At 43.8% G+C, this 21019-nt stretch overlaps 1 protein-coding gene across 1 annotated transcript in view; it reads left to right on the top strand.

Annotated features, from left to right (window-relative positions):
• LOC127933004 (neuroserpin-like) overlaps positions 1 to 17250 on the top strand; it is a 60409-nt gene extending 43159 nt beyond the window's left edge. The window contains exons 3-10 of the mRNA XM_052529188.1: positions 5106 to 5372; positions 5752 to 5982; positions 7143 to 7337; positions 9530 to 9734; positions 10153 to 10250; positions 12284 to 12370; positions 15021 to 15110; positions 15229 to 17250. Coding sequence (XP_052385148.1) covers positions 5120 to 5372; positions 5752 to 5982; positions 7143 to 7337; positions 9530 to 9734; positions 10153 to 10250; positions 12284 to 12370; positions 15021 to 15110; positions 15229 to 15305 — 1236 coding nt within the window. The 5' untranslated portion in view covers positions 5106 to 5119 and the 3' untranslated portion in view covers positions 15306 to 17250. The remainder of the gene's footprint in view (positions 1 to 5105; positions 5373 to 5751; positions 5983 to 7142; positions 7338 to 9529; positions 9735 to 10152; positions 10251 to 12283; positions 12371 to 15020; positions 15111 to 15228) is intronic.
• The last annotated feature ends 3769 nt before the right edge of the window (positions 17251 to 21019 follow it).

Raw genomic sequence — 21019 nt, 5'->3', positions numbered from 1 at the left:
AGATCTCCTCTAGAGCAGTGATGTTTTGGGGCTGTTGCTGGGCAACACGGACTTTCAACTCCCTCCAAAGATTTTCTATGGGGTTGAGATCTGGAGACTGGCTAAGCCACTCCAGGACCTTGAAATGCTTCTTACGAAGCCACTCCTTCGTTGCCCGGGTGGTGTGTTTGGGATCATTGTCATGCTGAAAGACCCAGCCACGCTTCATCTTCAATGCCCTTGCTGATGGAAGGAGGTTTTCACTCAAAATCTCACAATACATGTCCCCATGTGCTGACTAGAGTGTGTTCCACCTGCCTTACCTCCAGTTGGGTGAATGTATCCTTCATTTCAATGAGAGAGTAGTACTCTGTGCTGCGAGGTTGACTTTCCGCTTGGGGTTGCTCGTCTGTGGGGTTGTATAATGAAGAGTTCTGGTCTGACACGCTCAGGGGTTGGGGGTATTTTTCTCAAGCGAGAGCTTAACCTGCTGAGCTATCTCTCTGATTATTTGAATGTCCAGTGAAAAATGTTTCTGGGTTACCCTGTACCATTACTGTTCCAGACTTGTACAGGTTGACATGGGCTGACTCAAGAGTCCTCCTATGTTTCCACCCTTTGTAAACAACCCACCCCTTAACAGAGGAGTAGTGTGTTAATATAGCACTGTGCCATGCCAGGGGATGATCTGTGTGGAAGAGTAAGTTGCTTACATTCCGATTTTATAATAGTCAGCGAAAAATGTCTCTTGATTTTCCATAAGAAGCTTCTTTTTGTGCTCTTTTCATTCCCTCTCGTTTTTCTACATCCAGAGGATACTGTATTGTAATGATCTCTGAACTGCGGGAGGGAGCTTCAAAGGCCTCTGCATTTGGGTGGTGTGGGGGGCTGTGAAACTCTCCTGCAGTTGTTGGGCTCAAGGGCTTTGACACCTCTCACTTCACACCTCCGAGCTAATTGAAGTTGCAGTCAGATCTGTTCTGTCCTTAACTTAGCATTCAGTCCTTACAAAGTAAAATATATCATTGTCATTTATTTTTCTTCTTGGCTTTAAAAGTAGCTTCAGACTAAACATAACTCACTCAGTTCCAGGTTGGATGTTGTTTTAAGGTTTCTGTTGTTTGTTTGCCACTGAATTTGCTGTATAGCTTGGAAATAAGAATCTTTGGAAATAAGAATCTTTGGAAATAAGAATCTTTGGAAATAAGAATATTTGGAAATAAGAATCTTTCCAGGCAATTTTGTCCAAAATCAGGTTGTGGGTTTGTAGTTTTTATTTGGAGTGAAGGTTATGTTGTGGAGGGTAGTATCCTGTATATGACATGGTGACATAGTGAAGGTTATGTTGTGGAGGGTAGTATCCTGTATATGTCCTGGTGACATAGTGAAGGTTATGTTGTGGAGGGCAGTATCCTGTATATGTCCTGGTGACATAGTGAAGGTTATGTTGTGGAGGGTAGTATCCTGTATATGTCCTGGTGACATAGTGAAGGTTATGTTGTGGAGGGTAGTATCCTGTATATGTCCTGGTGACATAGTGAAGGTTATGTTGTGGAGGGTAGTATCCTGTATATGTCCTGGTGACATAGTGAAGGTTATGTTGTGGAGGGCAGTATCCTGTATATGTCCTGGTGACATAGTGAAGGTTGTGTTGTGGAGGGTAGTATCCTGTATATGTCCTGGTGACATAGTGTTGTGGAGGGTAGTATCCTGTATATGTCCTGGTGACATAGTGAAGGTTGTGTTGTGGAGGGCAGTATCCTGTATATGTCCTGGTGACATAGTGAAGGTTGTGTTGTGGAGGGTAGTATCTTGTATATGTCCTGGTGACATAGTGAAGGTTGTGTTGTGGGGGTAGTATCCTGTATATGTCCCGGTGACATAGTGAAGGTTGTGTTGTGGAGGGCAGTATCCTGTATATGTCCTGGTGACATAGTGAAGGTTATGTTGTGGAGGGTAGTATCCTGTATATGTCCTGGTGACATAGTGAAGGTTATGTTGTGGAGGGTAGTATCCTGTATATGTCCTGGTGACATAGTGAAGGTTATGTTGTGGAGGGTAGTATCCTGTATATGTCCTGGTGACATAGTGAAGGTTATGTTGTGGAGGGCAGTATCCTGTATATGTCCTGGTGACATAGTGAAGGTTGTGTTGTGGAGGGTAGTATCCTGTATATGTCCTGGTGACATAGTGTTGTGGAGGGTAGTATCCTGTATATGTCCTGGTGACATAGTGAAGGTTGTGTTGTGGAGGGCAGTATCCTGTATATGTCCTGGTGACATAGTGAAGGTTGTGTTGTGGAGGGTAGTATCTTGTATATGTCCTGGTGACATAGTGAAGGTTGTGTTGTGGGGGTAGTATCCTGTATATGTCCCGGTGACATAGTGAAGGTTGTGTTGTGGAGGGCAGTATCCTGTATATGTCCTGGTGACATAGTGAAGGTTATGTTGTGGAGGGTCGTATCCTGTATATGTCCTGGTGACATAGTGAAGGTTATGTTGTGGAGGGTAGTATGCTGTATATGACATAGTGAAGGTTATGTTGTGGAGGGTAGTATCCTGTATATGTCCTGTTGACATAGTGAATGTTGTGTTATGGAGGGTAGTATCCTGTATATGTCCTGGTGACATAGTGAAGGTTGTGTTGTGGAGGGCAGTATCCTGTATATGTCCTGGTGACATAGACATAGTGAAGGTTGTGTTGTGGAGGGTAGTATCCTGTATATGTCCTGGTGACATAGTGAAGGTTATGTTGTGGAGGGTAGTATCCTGTATATGTCCTGGTGACATAGTGAAGGTTATGTTGTGGAGGGTAGTATGCTGTATATGACATAGTGAAGGTTATGTTGTGGAGGGTAGTATCCTGTATATGTCCTGTTGACATAGTGAATGTTGTGTTATGGAGGGTAGTATCCTGTATATGTCCTGGTGACATAGTGAAGGTTGTGTTGTGGAGGGCAGTATCCTGTATATGTCCTGGTGACATAGTGAAGGTTATGCTGTGGAGGGTAGTATCCTGTATATGACATAGTGAATGTTGTGTTATGGAGGGTAGTATCCTGTATATGTCCTGGTGACATAGTGAAGGTTGTGTTGTGGAGGGCAGTATCCTGTATATGTCCTGGTGACATAGTGAAGGTTGTGTTGTGGAGGGCAGTATCCTGTATATGTCCTGTTGACATAGTGAAGGTTGTGTTGTGGAGGGTAGTATCCTGTATATGTCCTGGTGACATAGTGAAGGTTATGTTGTGGAGGGTAGTATCCTGTATATGTCCTGGTGACATAGTGAAGGTTATGTTGTGGAGGGTAGTATCCTGTATATGTCCTGGTGACATAGTGAAGGTTATGTTGTGGAGGGTAGTATCCTGTATATGTCCTGGTGACATAGTGAAGGTTATGTTGTGGAGGGCAGTATCCTGTATATGTCCTGGTGACATAGTGAAGGTTGTGTTGTGGAGGGTAGTATCCTGTATATGTCCTGGTGACATAGTGTTGTGGAGGGTAGTATCCTGTATATGTCCTGGTGACATAGTGAAGGTTGTGTTGTGGAGGGCAGTATCCTGTATATGTCCTGGTGACATAGTGAAGGTTGTGTTGTGGAGGGTAGTATCTTGTATATGTCCTGGTGACATAGTGAAGGTTGTGTTGTGGGGGTAGTATCCTGTATATGTCCCGGTGACATAGTGAAGGTTGTGTTGTGGAGGGCAGTATCCTGTATATGTCCTGGTGACATAGTGAAGGTTGTGTTGTGGAGGGTAGTATGCTGTATATGACATAGTGAAGGTTATGTTGTGGAGGGTAGTATCCTGTATATGTCCTGGTGACATAGTGAAGGTTATGTTGTGGAGGGCAGTATCCTGTATATGTCCTGGTGACATAGTGAAGGTTATGTTGTGGAGGGTAGTATGCTGTATATGACATAGTGAAGGTTATGTTGTGGAGGGTAGTATCCTGTATATGTCCTGTTGACATAGTGAATGTTGTGTTATGGAGGGTAGTATCCTGTATATGTCCTGGTGACATAGTGAAGGTTGTGTTGTGGAGGGCAGTATCCTGTATATGTCCTGGTGACATAGTGAAGGTTATGCTGTGGAGGGTAGTATCCTGTATATGACATAGTGAAGGTTATGTTGTGGAGGGTAGTATCCTGTATATGTCCTGTTGACATAGTGAAGGTTGTGTTGTGGAGGGTAGTATCCTGTATATGTCCTGGTGACATAGTGAAGGTTGTGTTGTGGAGGGTAGTATCCTGTATATGTCCTGGTGACATAGTGAAGGTTGTGTTGTGGAGGGTAGTATCCTGTATATGTCCTGGTGACATAGTGAAGGTTGTGTTGTGGAGGGTAGTATCCTGTATATGTCCTGGTGACATAGTGAAGGTTGTGTTGTGGAGGGTAGTATCCTGTATATGTCCTGGTGACATAGTGAAGGTTATGTTGTGGGGGTAGTATCTTGTATATGTCCTGGTGACATAGTGAAGGTTATGCTGTGGAGGGTAGTATCCTGTATATGACATAGTGAAGGTTATGTTGTGGAGGGTAGTATCCTGTATATGTCCTGGTGACATAGTGAAGGTTATGTTGTGGAGGGTAGTATCCTGTATATGTCCTGGTGACATAGTGAAGGTTGTGTTGTGGAGGGTAGTATCCTGTATATGTCCTGTTGACATAGTGAAGGTTATGTTGTGGAGGGTAGTATGCTGTATATGACATAGTGAAGGTTGTGTTGTGGAGGGTAGTATCCTGTATATGTCCTGTTGACATAGTGAAGGTTATGTTGTGGAGGGTAGTATCCTGTATATGTCCTGGTGACATAGTGAAGGTTATGATGTGGAGGGTAGTATCCTCTATGTCCTTGCCAAAATATCCAAGTTTACCTAACTCTAAATCTATCTTTTTGTAAAAACATGCTGAAAAAGTCTCTCTCTCTCTCTCTCTCTCGCTCTCTCTCTCTCTCTCTCTCTCTCTCTCTCTCTCTCTGCCTCTCTCTGCCTCTCTCTCTCTCTCTCTCTCTCTCTCTCTCTCTCTCTCTCTCTCTATCTCTATCTCTATCTCTATCTCTCTCTATCTCTCTCTCTCTCTGTCTCTCTCTCTGTCTCTCTCTCTGTCTCTCTCTCTCTCTCTCTAGCTCTCAAGATTCCCATGTTGATTATCGGCCTCCTGCCTCTCCTCCTGTTGCCGGGCCCTGGTTGCCGTGCGGCTGACATTCCGGAGGACACCACGGCAGAGTTCTCTGTCAGACTGTACCACCAGCTGCAGGCGCGCGGGGGGGACGACAACATAATCTTCTCCCCCCTCAGTGTTGCTGTGGCCCTGGGCATGGTGGAGCTGGGGGCCCGCGGGGCCTCCCTCACACAGATACGCCAGGCTGTCGGCTTCAGCCACCTACCGACAGGTATGCACACCTCAGAACACACACACACACACAGCCACCTATCTACAGGTTTACACACCTCAGAACACACACTCACACACACAGCCACCTATCTACAGGTTTACACACCTCAGAACTTACACTCACACAGCCACCTACCGACAGGTTTTACACACCTCAGAACACACACTCACACAGCCACCTATCAACAGGTTTACACACCTCAGAACACACACACACACACACACACACACACACACACACACACACACACACACACACACACACACACACACACACACACACACACACACACACACACACACACACACACACACACACACACACACACACACAGCCACCTCCCAGTGAGTCAGTCGTCTGTCTCTCTGTCTCCCAGATGAGGAGTTCTCTCTGCTCCAGAACCTGACAGGGGCTCTGTCTGAAGACGACGCCCACTACATCATCCGATTGGCCAACTCCCTCTTCCTGCAGAGCGGCGTGACCTTTAACCCGGAGTTCCTGCGGCTGATGAGGAAGTACTTCGGGGCGGAGGTGGAGACGGTGGACTTCAGCGAATCAGCCGCCGTGGCAGAGCAGATCAATGGATGGGTGGAGAACCACACTGAGAGTGAGTCTGTGTGTAGAGTCAGTCTCACCTAATGCTAATGCATGTGGTTATATATACAGGCATGCATATAAGTTAACTTCTTGACGCTACCCATCCCTTAAGCGGGATAATTGTCTTCAGCAACCGCTGAATAGCATAGCACCACAGTCAAATAATATTACTAAAAATATTAATATTCATGAAATCACATGTGCAATATTGCAAAACACAGTTTAGCCTTTTGTTAATCCAACTGTCGTCTCAGATTTTTAAATTATGCTTTACAGCGAAAGCAATCCAAGCGTTTGTGTAAGTTTATCGATTGAATGATAAAACATTAAGTACACTTAGCATCAGGTAGGTTGGTCACGATAATCAGAAAAGCAATCAAATTAATCGTTTACCTTTGATGATCTTCGGATGTTTTCACTCACAAGACTAATGTTCCTTTTGTTCCATAAAGATTATTTTTAGATCCAAAATACCACAGTTTGTTTGGCGCGTTATGTTCAGAAATCCACAGGAAAGAGCGGTTATGACAATGCAGACAAATTCCAAATAATATCCGTAATGTCCACAGGAACATGTCAAACGTTTTTTATAATCAATCCTCAGGTTGTTTTTAAAATATATAATCAATAATATATCAACCGCAAATGTCTTTATCGGTAGGAAAGGGAAAAGCAATACCTCATTCTGTTACCTAATTCTGTTGTGCGAGCAAAACTCATGTGACCACTTGACGCGATGTTATCGTTCTGGCTCATTTTTCAAAATAAAAGCCTGAAACTATGTCTGAAGACTGTTGAAACCTTGAGGAAGCGATAGAAAAGGGAATCTGGTCGATATCCCTTTAATTGGAGCAATGGCAGGCTATGGAACATGGGAGTTTTCAAAATAGAAGCCACTTCCTGGTTTGATTGTTCTCAGGGTTTCGCCTGCAATATCAGTTCTGTTATACGCACAGACAATATTTTGACAGTTTTGGAAACTTTATAGAGTGTTTTCTATCCTAATCTGTCAATTATATGCATATTCTAGCATCTGTTCCTGAGAAATAGGCCATTTACTTTAGGAACGTTATTTTTTCAAACATAAAAATAGTGCCCCCTAGCTTCAAGAGGTTAACCACTGTGTGTGTGTGTGTGTATGTGTGTGTGTGTGTGTCTCTCTCTCTCCAGGTAAGATCCGTGACCTGCTGTCAGCTGATGACTTCAGCAGTGTGACCCAGCTGACCCTGGTCAACGCGGTGTACTTCCGGGGCAGCTGGAAGAACCAGTTCAGACCGGAAAACACCAGAACCTTCTCCTTCAGCAAAGACGACGGGAGTGAGGCCCAGACACACATGATGTACCAGCAGGGAGACTTCTACTATGGTAGGGGTGTGTGTGTGTGTGTGTGTGTGTGTGTGTGTGTGTGTGTGTGTGTGTGTGTGTGTGTGTGTGTGTGTGTGTGTGTGTGTGTGTGTGTGTGTGTGTGTGTGTGTGTGTGTGTGTGTGTGTGTGTGTGTGTAAACTCTCATGTACCAGTGGGAATAGAAACAGGTCCCCCAAGAGATGTCTTTATATACATCATATACTCTATCACAAACATACACACACCCTCACAAAACACACAATCTCAAAAACACACACACTCTCACACACACACACACAAAAAAAAATTCTAGGAAGTGCTATTCTTATCTTGTCTCTTCTGTCTCTCTCTTCTGTCTCTTCTGTCTCTTCTGTCTCTGTCTCTTCTGTCTCTGTCTCTTCTGTCTCTGTCTTTTCTGTCTCTTCTGTCTCTTCTGTCTCTGTCTCTTCTGTCTCTGTCTCTTCTGTCTCTTCTGTCTCTGTCTCTTCTGTCTCTGTCTCTTCTGTCTCTGTCTCTTCTGTCTCTTCTGTCTCTTCTGTCTCTGTCTCTTCTGTCTCTGTCTCTTCTGTCGCCTCTGTCTCTTCTGTCTCTGTCTCTTCTGTCTCTGTCTCTTCTGTTTCTGTCTCTTCTGTCTCTTCTGTCTCTGTCTCTTCTGACTCTCTCTCTTCTGTCTCTTCTGTCTCCTCTCTCTCTTCTGTCGCCTCTGTCTCCTCTGTCTCTGTCTCTTCTGTTTCTGTCTCTTCTGTCTCTGTCTCTTCTGTCTCTGTCTCTTCTGTCTCTGTCTCTTCTGTTTCTGTCTCTTCTGTCCTGTCTCTGTCTCTTCTGTCCTGTCTCTGTCTCTTCTGTCTCTGTCTCTTCTGACTCTCTCTCTTCTGTCTCTTCTGTCTCTGTCTCTTCTGTCTCTGTCTCTTCTGTCTCTTCTGTCTCTTCTGTCTCTGTCTCTTCTGTCTCTGTCTCTTCTGTCGCCTCTGTCTCTTCTGTCTCTGTCTCTTCTGTCTCTGTCTCTTCTGTTTCTGTCTCTTCTGTCTCTTCTGTCTCTGTCTCTTCTGACTCTCTCTCTTCTGTCTCTTCTGTCTCCTCTCTCTCTTCTGTCGCCTCTGTCTCCTCTGTCTCTGTCTCTTCTGTTTCTGTCTCTTCTGTCTGTCTCTTCTGTCTCTGTCTCTTCTGTCTCTGTCTCTTCTGTTTCTGTCTCTTCTGTCCTGTCTCTGTCTCTTCTGTCCTGTCTCTGTCTCTTCTGTCTCTGTCTCTTCTGACTCTCTCTCTTCTGTCTCTTCTGTCTCTGTCTCTGTCTCTTCTGTTTCTGTCTCTTCTGTCTCTGTCTCTTCTGTTTCTGTCTCTTCTGTTTCTGTCTCTTCTGTCTCTTCTGTCTCTGTCTCTTCTGTCTCTGTCTCTTCTGACTCTCTCTCTTCTGTCTCTTCTGTCTCTTCTGTCTCTGTCTCTTCTGTTTCTGTCTCTTCTGTCTCTGTCTCTTCTGTCTCTGTCTCTTCTGTCTCTGTCTCTTCTGACTCTGTCTCTTCTGACTCTTCTGTCTCCTCTCTCTCTCTTCTCTCTCTTCTGTCTCTTCTGTCTCTTCTGTCTCTGTCTCTTCTGTCTCTGTCTCTTCTGTTTCTGTCTCTTCTGTCTCTTCTGTTTCTGTCTCTTCTGTTTCTGTCTCTTCTGTCTCTTCTGACTCTCTCTCTTCTGTCTCTTCTGTCTCCTCTGTCTCTTCTGTCTCTTCTGTCTCCTCTGTCTCTTCTGTCTCCTCTGTCTCCTCTGCCTCCTCTGTCTCTTCTGTCTCCTCTGTCTCCTCTGTCTCTCCCACAACCACAAACTCTTGTCTGATATTGTGTCTCTGACATTGCCTACCTGTCTGTCTGTGTCTGTCTCTGTGTGTGTGTGTCTATCTGCCTGTGTGTGTCTATCTGCCTGTGTCTGTCTGTCTGTCTGTCTGTCTATCTGCCTGTGTCTGTCTGTCTGTCTGTCTGTCTGTCTGTCTGTCTGTCTGTCTGTCTGTCTGTCTGTCTGTCTACCTGTGTCTGTCTGTCTGTCTGTCTGTCTGTCTGTCTGTCTGTCTGTCTGTCTGTCTACCTGTGTCTGTCTGTCTGTCTGTCTGTCTGTCTGTCTGTCTGTCTGTCTGTCTGTGTCTGTCTGTCTGTCTGTCTGTCTGTGTATCTGCCTGTGTCTGTCTGTCTGTCTGTCTGTCTGTCTGTCTGTCTGTCTGTCTGTCTGTCAGGTGAGTTCAGTGATGGTTCATCTGAGGCAGGTGGTGTGTACCAGGTGTTGGAGATGCCCTATGAAGGAGAGGACATGAGCATGCTGGTGGTGTTACCCAGACAGGAAGTCCCCCTGGCAGTCCTGGAGCCAATCATCAGAGCCCCTCTCTTGGAGGAGTGGGCCAACAACGTCAAGAGGCAGAAGGTGGAGGTCTACCTTCCCAGGTAGAGGACAAAACACACACACACACTCACACACTCACTCACTCACATACACACAGACTCACACGCTCACTCACACACACACACACACACACACACACACACACACACACACACACACACACACACACACACACACACACACACACACTCACACGCTCACTCACACACACTCACTCACACGCTCACTCACACACACTCACACGCTCACTCACTCACACGCTCACTCACACACACACACATACACACTCACATGCTCACTCACTCACTCACTCACTTTCACACACACACTCACACACACACACACACACACACACACACACACACACACACACACACACACACACACACACACACACACACACACACACACACACACACACACACACACTTGTTCCATTGTATGTTTGTGTGTTGTCAGGTTTAAGGTTGAGCAGAAGGTAGATCTGAAGGAGACTCTGCAGGATCTGGGCATCAAGAACATCTTCACTAGAGATGCTGACCTGTCCGCCATGACAGGTGAGATGTTATTGTTGGTCTTTAATTGGAGTGGTTGTGGGGGAAAGTAGGGAGCAACCAGAGCCCTACAGACAGTTCCCTATGAAATGACCTGCTGTAAACAGAGCAACCAGAGCCCTACAGACAGTTCCCTATGAAATGACCTGCTGTAAACAGAGCAACCAGAGCCCTACAGACAGTTCCCTATGAAATGACCTGCTGTAAACAGAGCAACCAGAGCCCTACAGACAGTTCCCTATGAAATGACCTGCTGTAAACAGAGCAACCAGAGCCCTACAGACAGTTCCCTATGAAATGACCTGCTGTAAACAGAGCAACCAGAGCCCTACAGACAGTTCCCTATGAAATGACCTGCTATAAACAGAGCAACCAGAGCCCTACAGACAGTTCCCTATGAAATGACCTGCTATAAACAGAGCAACCAGAGCCCTACAGACAGTTCCCTATGAAATGACCTGCTATAAACAGAGCAACCAGAGCCCTACAGACAGTAAGTAACCTATGAAATCAATCAATCAAATGTATTAATAAAGCCCTTTTTACATCAGCTGATGTCACAAAGTGTTGTACAGAAACTCAGCCTAAAACCTCAAACAGCAAGAAATGCAGATATAGGAGCACTGTGGCTAGGAAAAACTCCCTAGAAAGGCCAAAACCTAGGAAGAAACCGAGAGAGGAACCAGTCTCTGAGGGGTCCTCTTCTTGCTGTGCCGGGAAATGACCTGCTATAAACAAGAGCAGTGAATTTAACAGACATACACTACCGTTCAAAAGTTTGGGGTCACTTAGAAATGTCCTTGTTTTATTGTTGTTCATTAAAATAACATAAAATTGATCAGAAATACAGTGTAGACATTGTTAATGTTGTAAATGACTATTGTAGCTGGAAACGGCAGATTTTTAATGGAATATATACGTAGGTGTACAGAGGCCCATTATCAGCAACCATCACTCCTGTGTTAGCCAATGTCACGTTGTGTTAGCCAATGGCACGTTGTGTTAGCTAATTGCACGTTGTGTTAGCCAATGGCACATTGTGTTAGCCAATGGCACGTTGTGTTAGCTAACGGTACGTTTTGTTAGCCAATGGCACGTTGTGTTAGCCAATGGCACGTTGTGTTAGCCAATGGCACGTTGTGTTAGCCAATGGCACATTGTGTTAGCCAATGGCACGTTGTGTTAGCTTATGGCACGTTGTGTTAGCCAATGGCACGTTGTGTTAGCCAATGGCACGTTGTGTTAGCCAATGGCACGTTGTGTTAGCTAATCCAAGTTTATCATTTTAAAAGGCAAATTAGAAAACCCTTTTGCAATTATTGTTAGCACAGCTGCAAACTGTTGTCCTAACTAAATAAGCAAATAAACTGGCCTTTAGACTAGTTGAGTCTCTGGAGCATCAGCATTTGTAGGTTCGATTACAGGCTCAAAATGGTTAGAAACAAAGACCTTTCTTCTGAAACTCATCAGTCTATTCTTGTTCTGAGAAATGAAGGCTATTCTTTGCGAGAAATGGCCAAGAAACTGAAGATCTCGTACAGCGCTGTGTACTACTCCCTTCACAGAACAGAGCAAACTGGCCCTAACCAGAATAGAAAGAGGAGTGGGAGGCCCCGGTACACAACTGAGCAAGAAGACAAGTGCATTAGAGTGTCTAGTTTGAGAAACAGACGCCTCACAAGTCCTCAACTGGCAGCTTCATTAAGAGAAAGTGAAGCTCTTTCAAATAGAAACCACATTGGCTCAACTCTCTGTACATGACTCTGATCAGATGGAAAGAGACACCTCATTCTGAGTGGGTGGGTTGACAGAACGGCGCCGCGCGTCAGAGAGGATAAACATAGTTGGAGATCTTTAACAGTCTCAGCCAGGAGTGTTAGAAACACTGTACATGTTGGAGTGTGAAATGAGTCTCCTCTTTTTTTACCATGTGTGTGTGTGTGTGTGTGTGTGTGTGTGTGTGTGTGTGTGTGTGTGTGTGTGTGTGTGTGTGTGTGTGTGTGTGTGTGTGTGTGTGTGTGTGTGTGGTGTTCCAGACGGTAAGGACCTGTTCATTGGGAAGGCAGTGCAGAAGGCCTACCTGGAGGTGACAGAGGAGGGGGCGGAGGGAGCTGCAGGATCAGGTGACCTTGTGGTTGCATCATCATCTCTTTACCTCCACCACCCCTCATCAGAGGACCTCTTTATATCCTGTCCACTTTCTCTATTACCCTTACTGACCTCATCGTTACCTTCCTGAAATTACATTCTGTCTACCCTTACTCTCTCTCTCTCTCTCTACCTCTACCCCTCTCTCTCTCTCTCTCTCTCTCTCTCTCTCTCTCTACCTCTACCCCTCTCTCTCTCTCTCTCTACCTCTACCTCTACCTCTCTCTCTACCTCTCTCTCTACCTCTACCTCTCTCTCTCTTTACCTCTACTCTCTCTCTCTCTCTCTCTCTCTCTCTCTCTCTCTCTCTCTCTCTCTCTCTCTCTCTCTCTCTCTCTGCCTCTCTCTCTCTGCCTCTCTCTCTCTGCCTCTATTTATCTCTCTCTCTACCCCTCTCTCTCTCTCTCTCTCTCTCTCTCTCTCTCTCTCTCTCTCTCTCTCTCTCTCTCTCTCTCTCTCTCTCTCTCTCTCTCTCTCTCTCTCTCTCTCTCTCTCTCTCTCTCTCTCTCTCTCTCTCTCTCTCTCTCTCTCTCTCTCTCTCTCTCTCTCTCTCTCTCTCTCTCTCTACCTCTCTCTCTCTCTCTACCTCTCTCTCTCTCTCTCTACCTCTATTTTTCTCTCTCTTTACCTCTCTCTCTCTCTCTACCTCTCTCTCTCTTTACCTCTACCTCTCTCTCTCTTTACCTCTACCCCTCTCTCTCTCTCTCTCTCTCTCTCTCTCCTCTCTCTCTCTCTCTCTCTCTCTCTCTCTCTCTCTCTCTCTCTCTCTCTCTCTCTCTCTCTCTCTCTCTCTCTCTCTCTCTCTCTCTCTCTCTCTACCTCTCTCTCTCTCTACTCTCTTACTCTCTCTCTCTCTCTACCTCTCTCTCTACTCTCTCTCTCTTTCTCTCTCTCTCTTTTACCTTTAAATCTCTTTCTCTCTCTCTCTTTACCTCTATATCTCTCTCTCTCTACCTCTCTCTCTACCTCTCTCTCTCTACCCCCCGCCTCTCTCTCTCTCTTTATCTCTCTCTCTCTCTCTATATATATATATCTCTCTCTCGCTCTCTCTCTCTCTACCTCTCTCTCTACCTCTCTCTCTCTCTTTACCTCTCTCTCTCTCTCTCTACCTCTCTCTCTCTCTCTCTACCTCTCTCTACCTCTCTCTCTCTCTCTCTCTCTCTCTCTCTACCTCTCTCTCTCTACCTCTTTCTCTCTCTCTCGCTACCCCTCTCTCTCTCTCTCTACCTCTCTATTTCTCTTTCACTTTCTCTTTCTCTTTCTCTCTCTCTCTCTCCCCATCTATTAGTACCCTGTCTCTTTTCTATTCTTCTTGTCAATCTCTGTCAGAGTCGATCCTGTGTGTTGTCTTCCCCCTGCAGTACTGTGTTGTCTTCCCCCTGCAGTACTGTGTTGTCTTCCCCCTGTAGTACTGTGTTGTCTTCCCCCTGTAGTACTGTGTTGTCTTCCCCATGTAGTACTGTGTTGTCTTCCCCCTGCAGTACTGTGTTGTCTTCCCCCTGTAGTACTGTGTTGTCTTCCCCCTGTAGTACTGTGTTGTCTTCCCCCTGTAGTACTGTGTTGTCTTCCCCCTGTAGTACTGTGTTGTCTTCCCCCTGTAGTACTGTGTTGTCTTCCCACTGTAGTACTGTGTTGTCTTCCCCCTGTAGTACTGTGTTGTCTTCCCCCTGGAGTACTCCTCGCCTCCTTCTTAAAACCCATTGGAGGAGAAGGGCAGATGGGAGGGACTCCTGGCTTTCTTATCCAATGGGTTTTGAGAAGGAGGCAAGGAGAAAGGAGAGAGAAGTATGCAACTGAGAATCTTCCCCGTGTGTTGAATGTTCTCTCTCTCTCCCTTTCTGTGTCCTGTAGGAATGATAGCCCTCACCAGGACTCTGGTTCTGTACCCTCAGGTCATGAATGTTCTCTCTCTCTCCCTTTCTGTGTCCTGTAGGAATGATAGCCCTCACCAGGACTCTGGTTCTGTACCCTCAGGTCATGAATGTTCTCTCTCTCTCTCTCTCTCTCTCTCTCTCTCTCTCTCTCTCTCTCTCTCTCTGTGTCCTGTAGGAATGATAGCCCTCACCAGGACTCTGGTTCTGTACCCTCAGGTCATGAATGTTCTCTCTCTCTCCCTTTCTGTGTCCTGTAGGAATGATAGCCCTCACCAGGACTCTGGTTCTGTACCCTCAGGTCATGAATGTTATCTCTCTCTCTCTCTCTCTCTCTCTGTGTCCTGTAGGAATGATAGCCCTCACCAGGACTCTGGTTCTGTACCCTCAGGTCATGAATGTTCTCTCTCTCTCTCTCTCTCTCTCTCTCTCTCTCTCTCTCTCTCTCTCTCTCTCTCTCTCTCTCTCTCTCTCTCTCTGTGTCCTGTAGGAATGATAGCCCTCACCAGGACTCTGGTTCTGTACCCTCAGGTCATGAATGTTATCTCTCTCTCTCTCTCTCTCTCTCTCTCTCTCTCTCTCTCTCTCTCTCTCTCTCTCTCTCTCTCTCTCTCTCTCTCTCTCTCTCTCTCTCTCTCTCTCTCTCTGTGTCCTGTAGGAATGATAGCCCTCACCAGGACTCTGGTTCTGTACCCTCAGGTCATGAATGTTCTCTCTCTCTCTCTCTCTCTCTCTCCCTCTCTGTGTCCTGTAGGAATGATAGCCCTCACCAGGACTCTGGTTCTGTACCCTCAGGTCATGGCTGATCACCCCTTCTTCTTCATCATCAGAAACCGCAGGACAGGTGTGTATAACGCCGTCGGTCTGTCTGTCTGTCTGCCGTCCAGTCAGTCTCTGTCTCCTTCTCTATGTGTCTGACCCTAGTGTCTTCTCTGACGGTTTCTTTCTCTCCTCCTCTCCAGGTTCTATCCTGTTCATGGGCAGGGTTATGACGCCAGAGGTCATCGACCCTACTGACTTCGACAACGACTCCATGTAACTATGAAGACGGCCAATGGGATTCCAGTGTGCTGCTATCCTGCTATGCGGTCATATGCTCAGAACCAATCAGATACAGGCAAAACGAGGCCACAACCTTTCCTCTCCCCATCGTTGGCTGTGTTTTTATACTCTTATCGAGAATATATATTATTCCTATTCTATATATTATATATACATATAATGTGACTGTGTTTTGATACTGTAAGCTTTAACCACAAGAGAGAGGGAGAGAGATGTAAATACACAACATGAATAAAAGTATGAGGACACCTGCTCATCGAACATCTCATTCCAAACTCATGGGCATTAATATGGAGTTGGTCCCCCCTTTGCTGCTATAACAGCCTCCACTCCTCTGGGAAGGCTTTCCACTAGATGTTGGAACATTGCTGAGGGGACTTGCTTCCATTCAGCCACAAGAGCATTCGTGAGGTTGGGCACTGATGTTGGGCGATTAGGCCTGGCTCGTAGTCGACTTTACAATTCACCCCAAAGGTGTTCGATGGGGTTGAGGTCAGGGTTCTGTGCAGGCCAGTCAAGTTCTCCCACGCCGATCTCGACAAACCATTTCCGTATCGCTTTGTGCACGGGGGCCTGGTCATGCTTAAACAGGAAAGGGCCTTCCCCAAACTGTTGCCACAAAGTTGGAAGCACAGAATTGTCTAGAATGTCATTGTATGCTGTAGCTTTAAAATGTCCCTTCACTGGAACTAAGGAGCCTAGCCTGAACCGTGAAAAACAGCACCAGACCATTATTCCTCCTCTCCACCAAACTTTACAGTTGGCACTATGCATTGGGGCAGGTAGTGGTCTCCTGGCATCTGCCAAACCCAGATTCGTCCATCGGATTGCTAGATGGTTAAGCGTGATTCATCACTCCAGAGAACGTGTTTTCACTGCTACAGAGTCCAATGGCGGCGAGCTTTACACCACTCCAGCCGATGCTTAGCATTCCGCATGGTGATCTTAGGCCTGTGTGCGGCTGCTCGGCCATGGAAACTCATTTCATGAAGCTCCCGACAAACAGTTATTTTGCTGACGTTGCTTCCAGAGGCAGTTTGGAACTCGGTAGTGTTGCAACCGAGGACAGAAGTTGTACACGCTACGTGCTTCAGCACTCAGCAGTCCCGTTCTGTGAGCTTGTGTGGCCTACCACTTTGTGGCTGAGCCGTTGTTACTCCTAGACGTTTCCACTTCACAATAACCGCACTTAGTTGACCGGGGCAGCTCTAGCAGGACAAACATTTGAGGAACTGAATTGTTGGAAAGGTGCACATTGAAAGTCACTGAACTCTTCAGTACGGGTCATTCTACTGCCAATGTTTGTCTATGGAGATTGCATGGCTGTGTGCTCGATTTTGTTACGCTTGTCAGCAACGAGTGTGGTTGAAATAGCCAAATTCACTAATTTGAATGGGTGTCCACATACTATTGAAAATATTAAAGAAAAGTAATGTTTTCTATTATCTATTGGATCAGTAGAAATAAATTATATATCCATGCACTGCTCCTTTAAATTCACTAGCCTCACACACACACACACACACACACTGTCGTTTTAAGGTGTGTCTCCCAAACCACCACCATCATCATATCCTTGTACATTAACTGCTGTCTTAGATACCAGACTAGATATTTACAACAACAACAACAACAACAACAACGTGTGCAGATAATTGATGTATTTAATCACACAGAATCTTAGTAATTCTATCTTGGTTCCTCTTTTTTTTTTATGCTAAAAGTACTTGGTTACAATCCTGATGAACTAATATGCCTTATGAGTTGTTGATTTTAGTGGAGGTGTTTTTTAGCAGGTAGGTGAACAGGTTGCTAAGAGGTGTGTGCAGTTGGAGACGGCGATGAAACAGGGAGAAATTATAAACACCAGCTGTATTTACTCTTTTACTTGAAAATTAAACATCATCGTGTTCCAGTTACAATTGTCTGGTGTCTTTTTGTATATAATTGTATTGAATTGTATTTGGTAACACTACTTAATATTAAATTGCTCTTATACCTGTGCAGTAGCATTGTGATTACTCTACACTCTACTCTAATGATGACCCTCTGAGGTAAAAGGCCATATTGTCACGTTAAGACTGGAAATGACCTTGACAAGCCCTCTGGATGCATCACTATACCTCACAGTAGCGAGAACAGAGTAGGCCTGTACCAAATCTGAGCAATATTATTTTGGGGGGCAAGTATAGGACCATCATTTGGCATGGAAGGAGGGAGAGAGATCTGATCACAGAAGTAGTCAATGACACACTGGAGGACAGACAAGACTAGGGAATGAGGCTGGATGGAAAGGACGCTGTAGGCATTATCATATCACTACAGAACCATGTTGGCAACATTATCATATCACTACAGAACCATGCTGGCAACATTATCATATCACTACAGAACCATGTTGGCAACATTATCATATCACTACAGAACCATGTTGGCAACATTATCATATCACTACAGAACCATGTTGGCAGCATTATCATATCACTACAGAACCATGTTGGCAACATTATCATATCACTACAGAACCATGTTGGCAACATCATATCACTACAGAACCATGTTGGCAACATTATCATATCACTACAGAACCATGTTGGCAACATTATCATATCACTACAGAACCATGCTGGCAGCATTATCGTATCACTGCAGAACCATGCTGGCAGCATTATCGTATCACTACAGAACCATGCTGGCAGCATTATCATATCACTACAGAACCATGTTGGCAACATTATCATATCACTACAGAACCATGTTGGCAACATTATCATATCACTACAGAACCATGCTGGCAACATTATCATATCACTACAGAACCATGTTGGCAACATCATATCACTACAGAACCATGCTGGCAACATTATCATATCACTACAGAACCATGTTGGCAACATTATCATATCACTACAGAACCATGCTGGCAGCATTATCGTATCACTGCAGAACCATGCTGGCAGCATTATCGTATCACTACAGAACCATGCTGGCAGCATTATCGTATCACTACAGAACCATGTTGTCAACATTATCATATCACTACAGAACCATGTTGTCAACATTATCATATCACTACAGAACCATGTTGTCAACATTATCATATCACTACAGAACCATGTTGTCAACATTATCATATCACTACAGAACCATGTTGTCAACATTATCATATCACTACAGAACCATATTGGCAACATTATCATAGCACTACAGAACCATGTTGTCAACATTATCATACAATGTTGGCAGTATAATATAATTACAGAACAATGTAGGCAGTATAATATAATTACAGAACAATGTTGGCAGTATAATATAATTACAGAACAATGTAGGCAGTATAATATAATTACAGAACAATGTAGGCAGTATAATATAATTACAGAACAATGTAGGCAGTATAATATAATTACAGAACAATGTTGGCAGTATAATATAATTACAGACAATGTAGGCAGTATAATATAATTACAGAATAATGTTGGCAGTATAATATAATTACAGAACAATCTAGGCAGTATAATATAATTACAGACAATGTAGGCAGTATAATATAATTACAGAACAATCTAGGCAGTATAATATAATTACAGAACAATCTAGGCAGTATAATATAATTACAGAACAATGTTGGCAGTATAATATAATTACAGACAATGTAGGCAGTATAATATAATTACAGAATAATGTTGGCAGTATAATATAATTACAGAACAATCTAGGCAGTATAATATAATTACAGACAATGTAGGCAGTATAATATAATTACAGAACAATCTAGGCAGTATAATATAATTACAGAACAATCTAGGCAGTATAATATAATTACAGAACAATGTTGGCAGTATAATATAATTACAGACAATGTAGGCAGTATAATATAATTACAGACAATGTAGGCAGTATAATATAATTACAGACAATGTTGGCAGTATAATATAATTACAGAACAATGTAGGCAGTATAATATAATTACAGAACAATGTAGGCAGTATAATATAATTACAGAACAATGTTGGCAGTATAATATAATTACAGAACAATGTAGGCAGTATAATATAATTACAGAACAATGTAGGCAGTATAATATAATTACAGACAATGTAGGCAGTATAATATAATTACAGAACAATGTCGGCAGTATAATATAATTACAGAACAATGTCGGCAGTATAATATAGTTACAGAACAATGTAGGCAGTATAATATAATTACAGAACAATGTAGGCAGTATAATATAATTACAGAACAATGTTGGCAGTATAATATAATTACAGAACAATGTTGGCAGTATAATATAATTACAGAACAATGTTGGCAGTATAATATAATTACAGACAATGTAGGCAGTATAATATAATTACAGAACAATGTAGGCAGTATAATATAATTACAGAATAATGTTGGCAGTATAATATAATTACAGAACAATGTAGGCAGTATAATATAATTACAGAACAATGTAGGCAGTATAATATAATTACAGAATAATGTAGGCAGTATAATATAATTACAGAACAATGTAGGCAGTATAATATAATTACAGAACAATGTTGGCAGTATAATATAATTACAGACAATGTAGGCAGTATAATATAATTACAGAACAATGTAGGCAGTATAATATAATTACAGAATAATGTAGGCAGTATAATATAATTACAGAACAATGTAGGCAGTATAATATAATTACAGAACAATGTAGGCAGTATAATATAATTACAGAACAATGTAGGCAGTATAATATAATTACAGAACAATGTTGGCAGTATAATATAATTACAGACAATGTAGGCAGTATAATATAATTACAGAACAATGTTGGCAGTATAATATAATTACAGAACAATGTAGGCAGTATAATATAATTACAGAACAATGTAGGCAGTATAATATAATTACAGAACAATGTAGGCAGTATAATCCTATCATTACAGAAGCCACTTCATACTATTTACATGTGCTATTGAGAAGTCAATGTCCGAGATGGACGAGCCACTGTGGGTTCAGTCACGGGGGTTCAGTCACGGGGGTTCAGTCACGGGGTGAGTGGGATGTAGAACAGCGTTCTTCCCGAAGATCTATTCATTTGGTATTCAGGTCCAATAGTGAGCACCGCTGTACAGGGCAGCACGTCCTGTCCCAGAACGTGATTGATCAGCGCGCACATGACCCTACAGTTAATTGAATCATAGGTTGTTGGAGGCCTTGCGGCCAGAATAAAAGTGGGAAAGTCCTTCATTCGCTTCAAGCACAGACTGCTTTCCTTTGAGCTCAAATTCAATTGTGTTTCTGGGGAATGGAGCATTAATCTATATCTTTCTCATATTTAATGTTTTTTTTCTCAAACCAAGAAAAGCTCATTTCTGTATTTAAAGGATGCAATAAAACTAAACAAACATGATCACTTTTGTGTTTAATTAAAAGCAATCAATAATATTCTAATTTATTTCTTAAATGAATGCTACTCAATCAAAATACGTGATAGGACTCCCAAGTGGCGCAGCGGTCTAAGGCACTGATCAATGCTAAAGGCGTCACTACAGAGCCAGGTTCGATCCCGGGCTGTGTCGCAGCCGACCGCGACCCAGAGACCCATGAGGTGGCGCAAAATTGTCCCAGCGTCGTCCGTGTTAGGAAGGGTTTGGCCTGCTGGGATGTCCTTGTCCCATCGCGCTCTAGCGACTCCTTGTG

This window comes from Oncorhynchus keta, chromosome 1 (genome assembly GCF_023373465.1).
Source record: "Oncorhynchus keta strain PuntledgeMale-10-30-2019 chromosome 1, Oket_V2, whole genome shotgun sequence".
Lineage (NCBI taxonomy): Eukaryota > Metazoa > Chordata > Actinopteri > Salmoniformes > Salmonidae > Oncorhynchus > Oncorhynchus keta.
The sequence above is the reverse complement of the archived record's forward strand: the minus strand, read 5'-3'. Positions and strand labels throughout refer to the sequence as shown.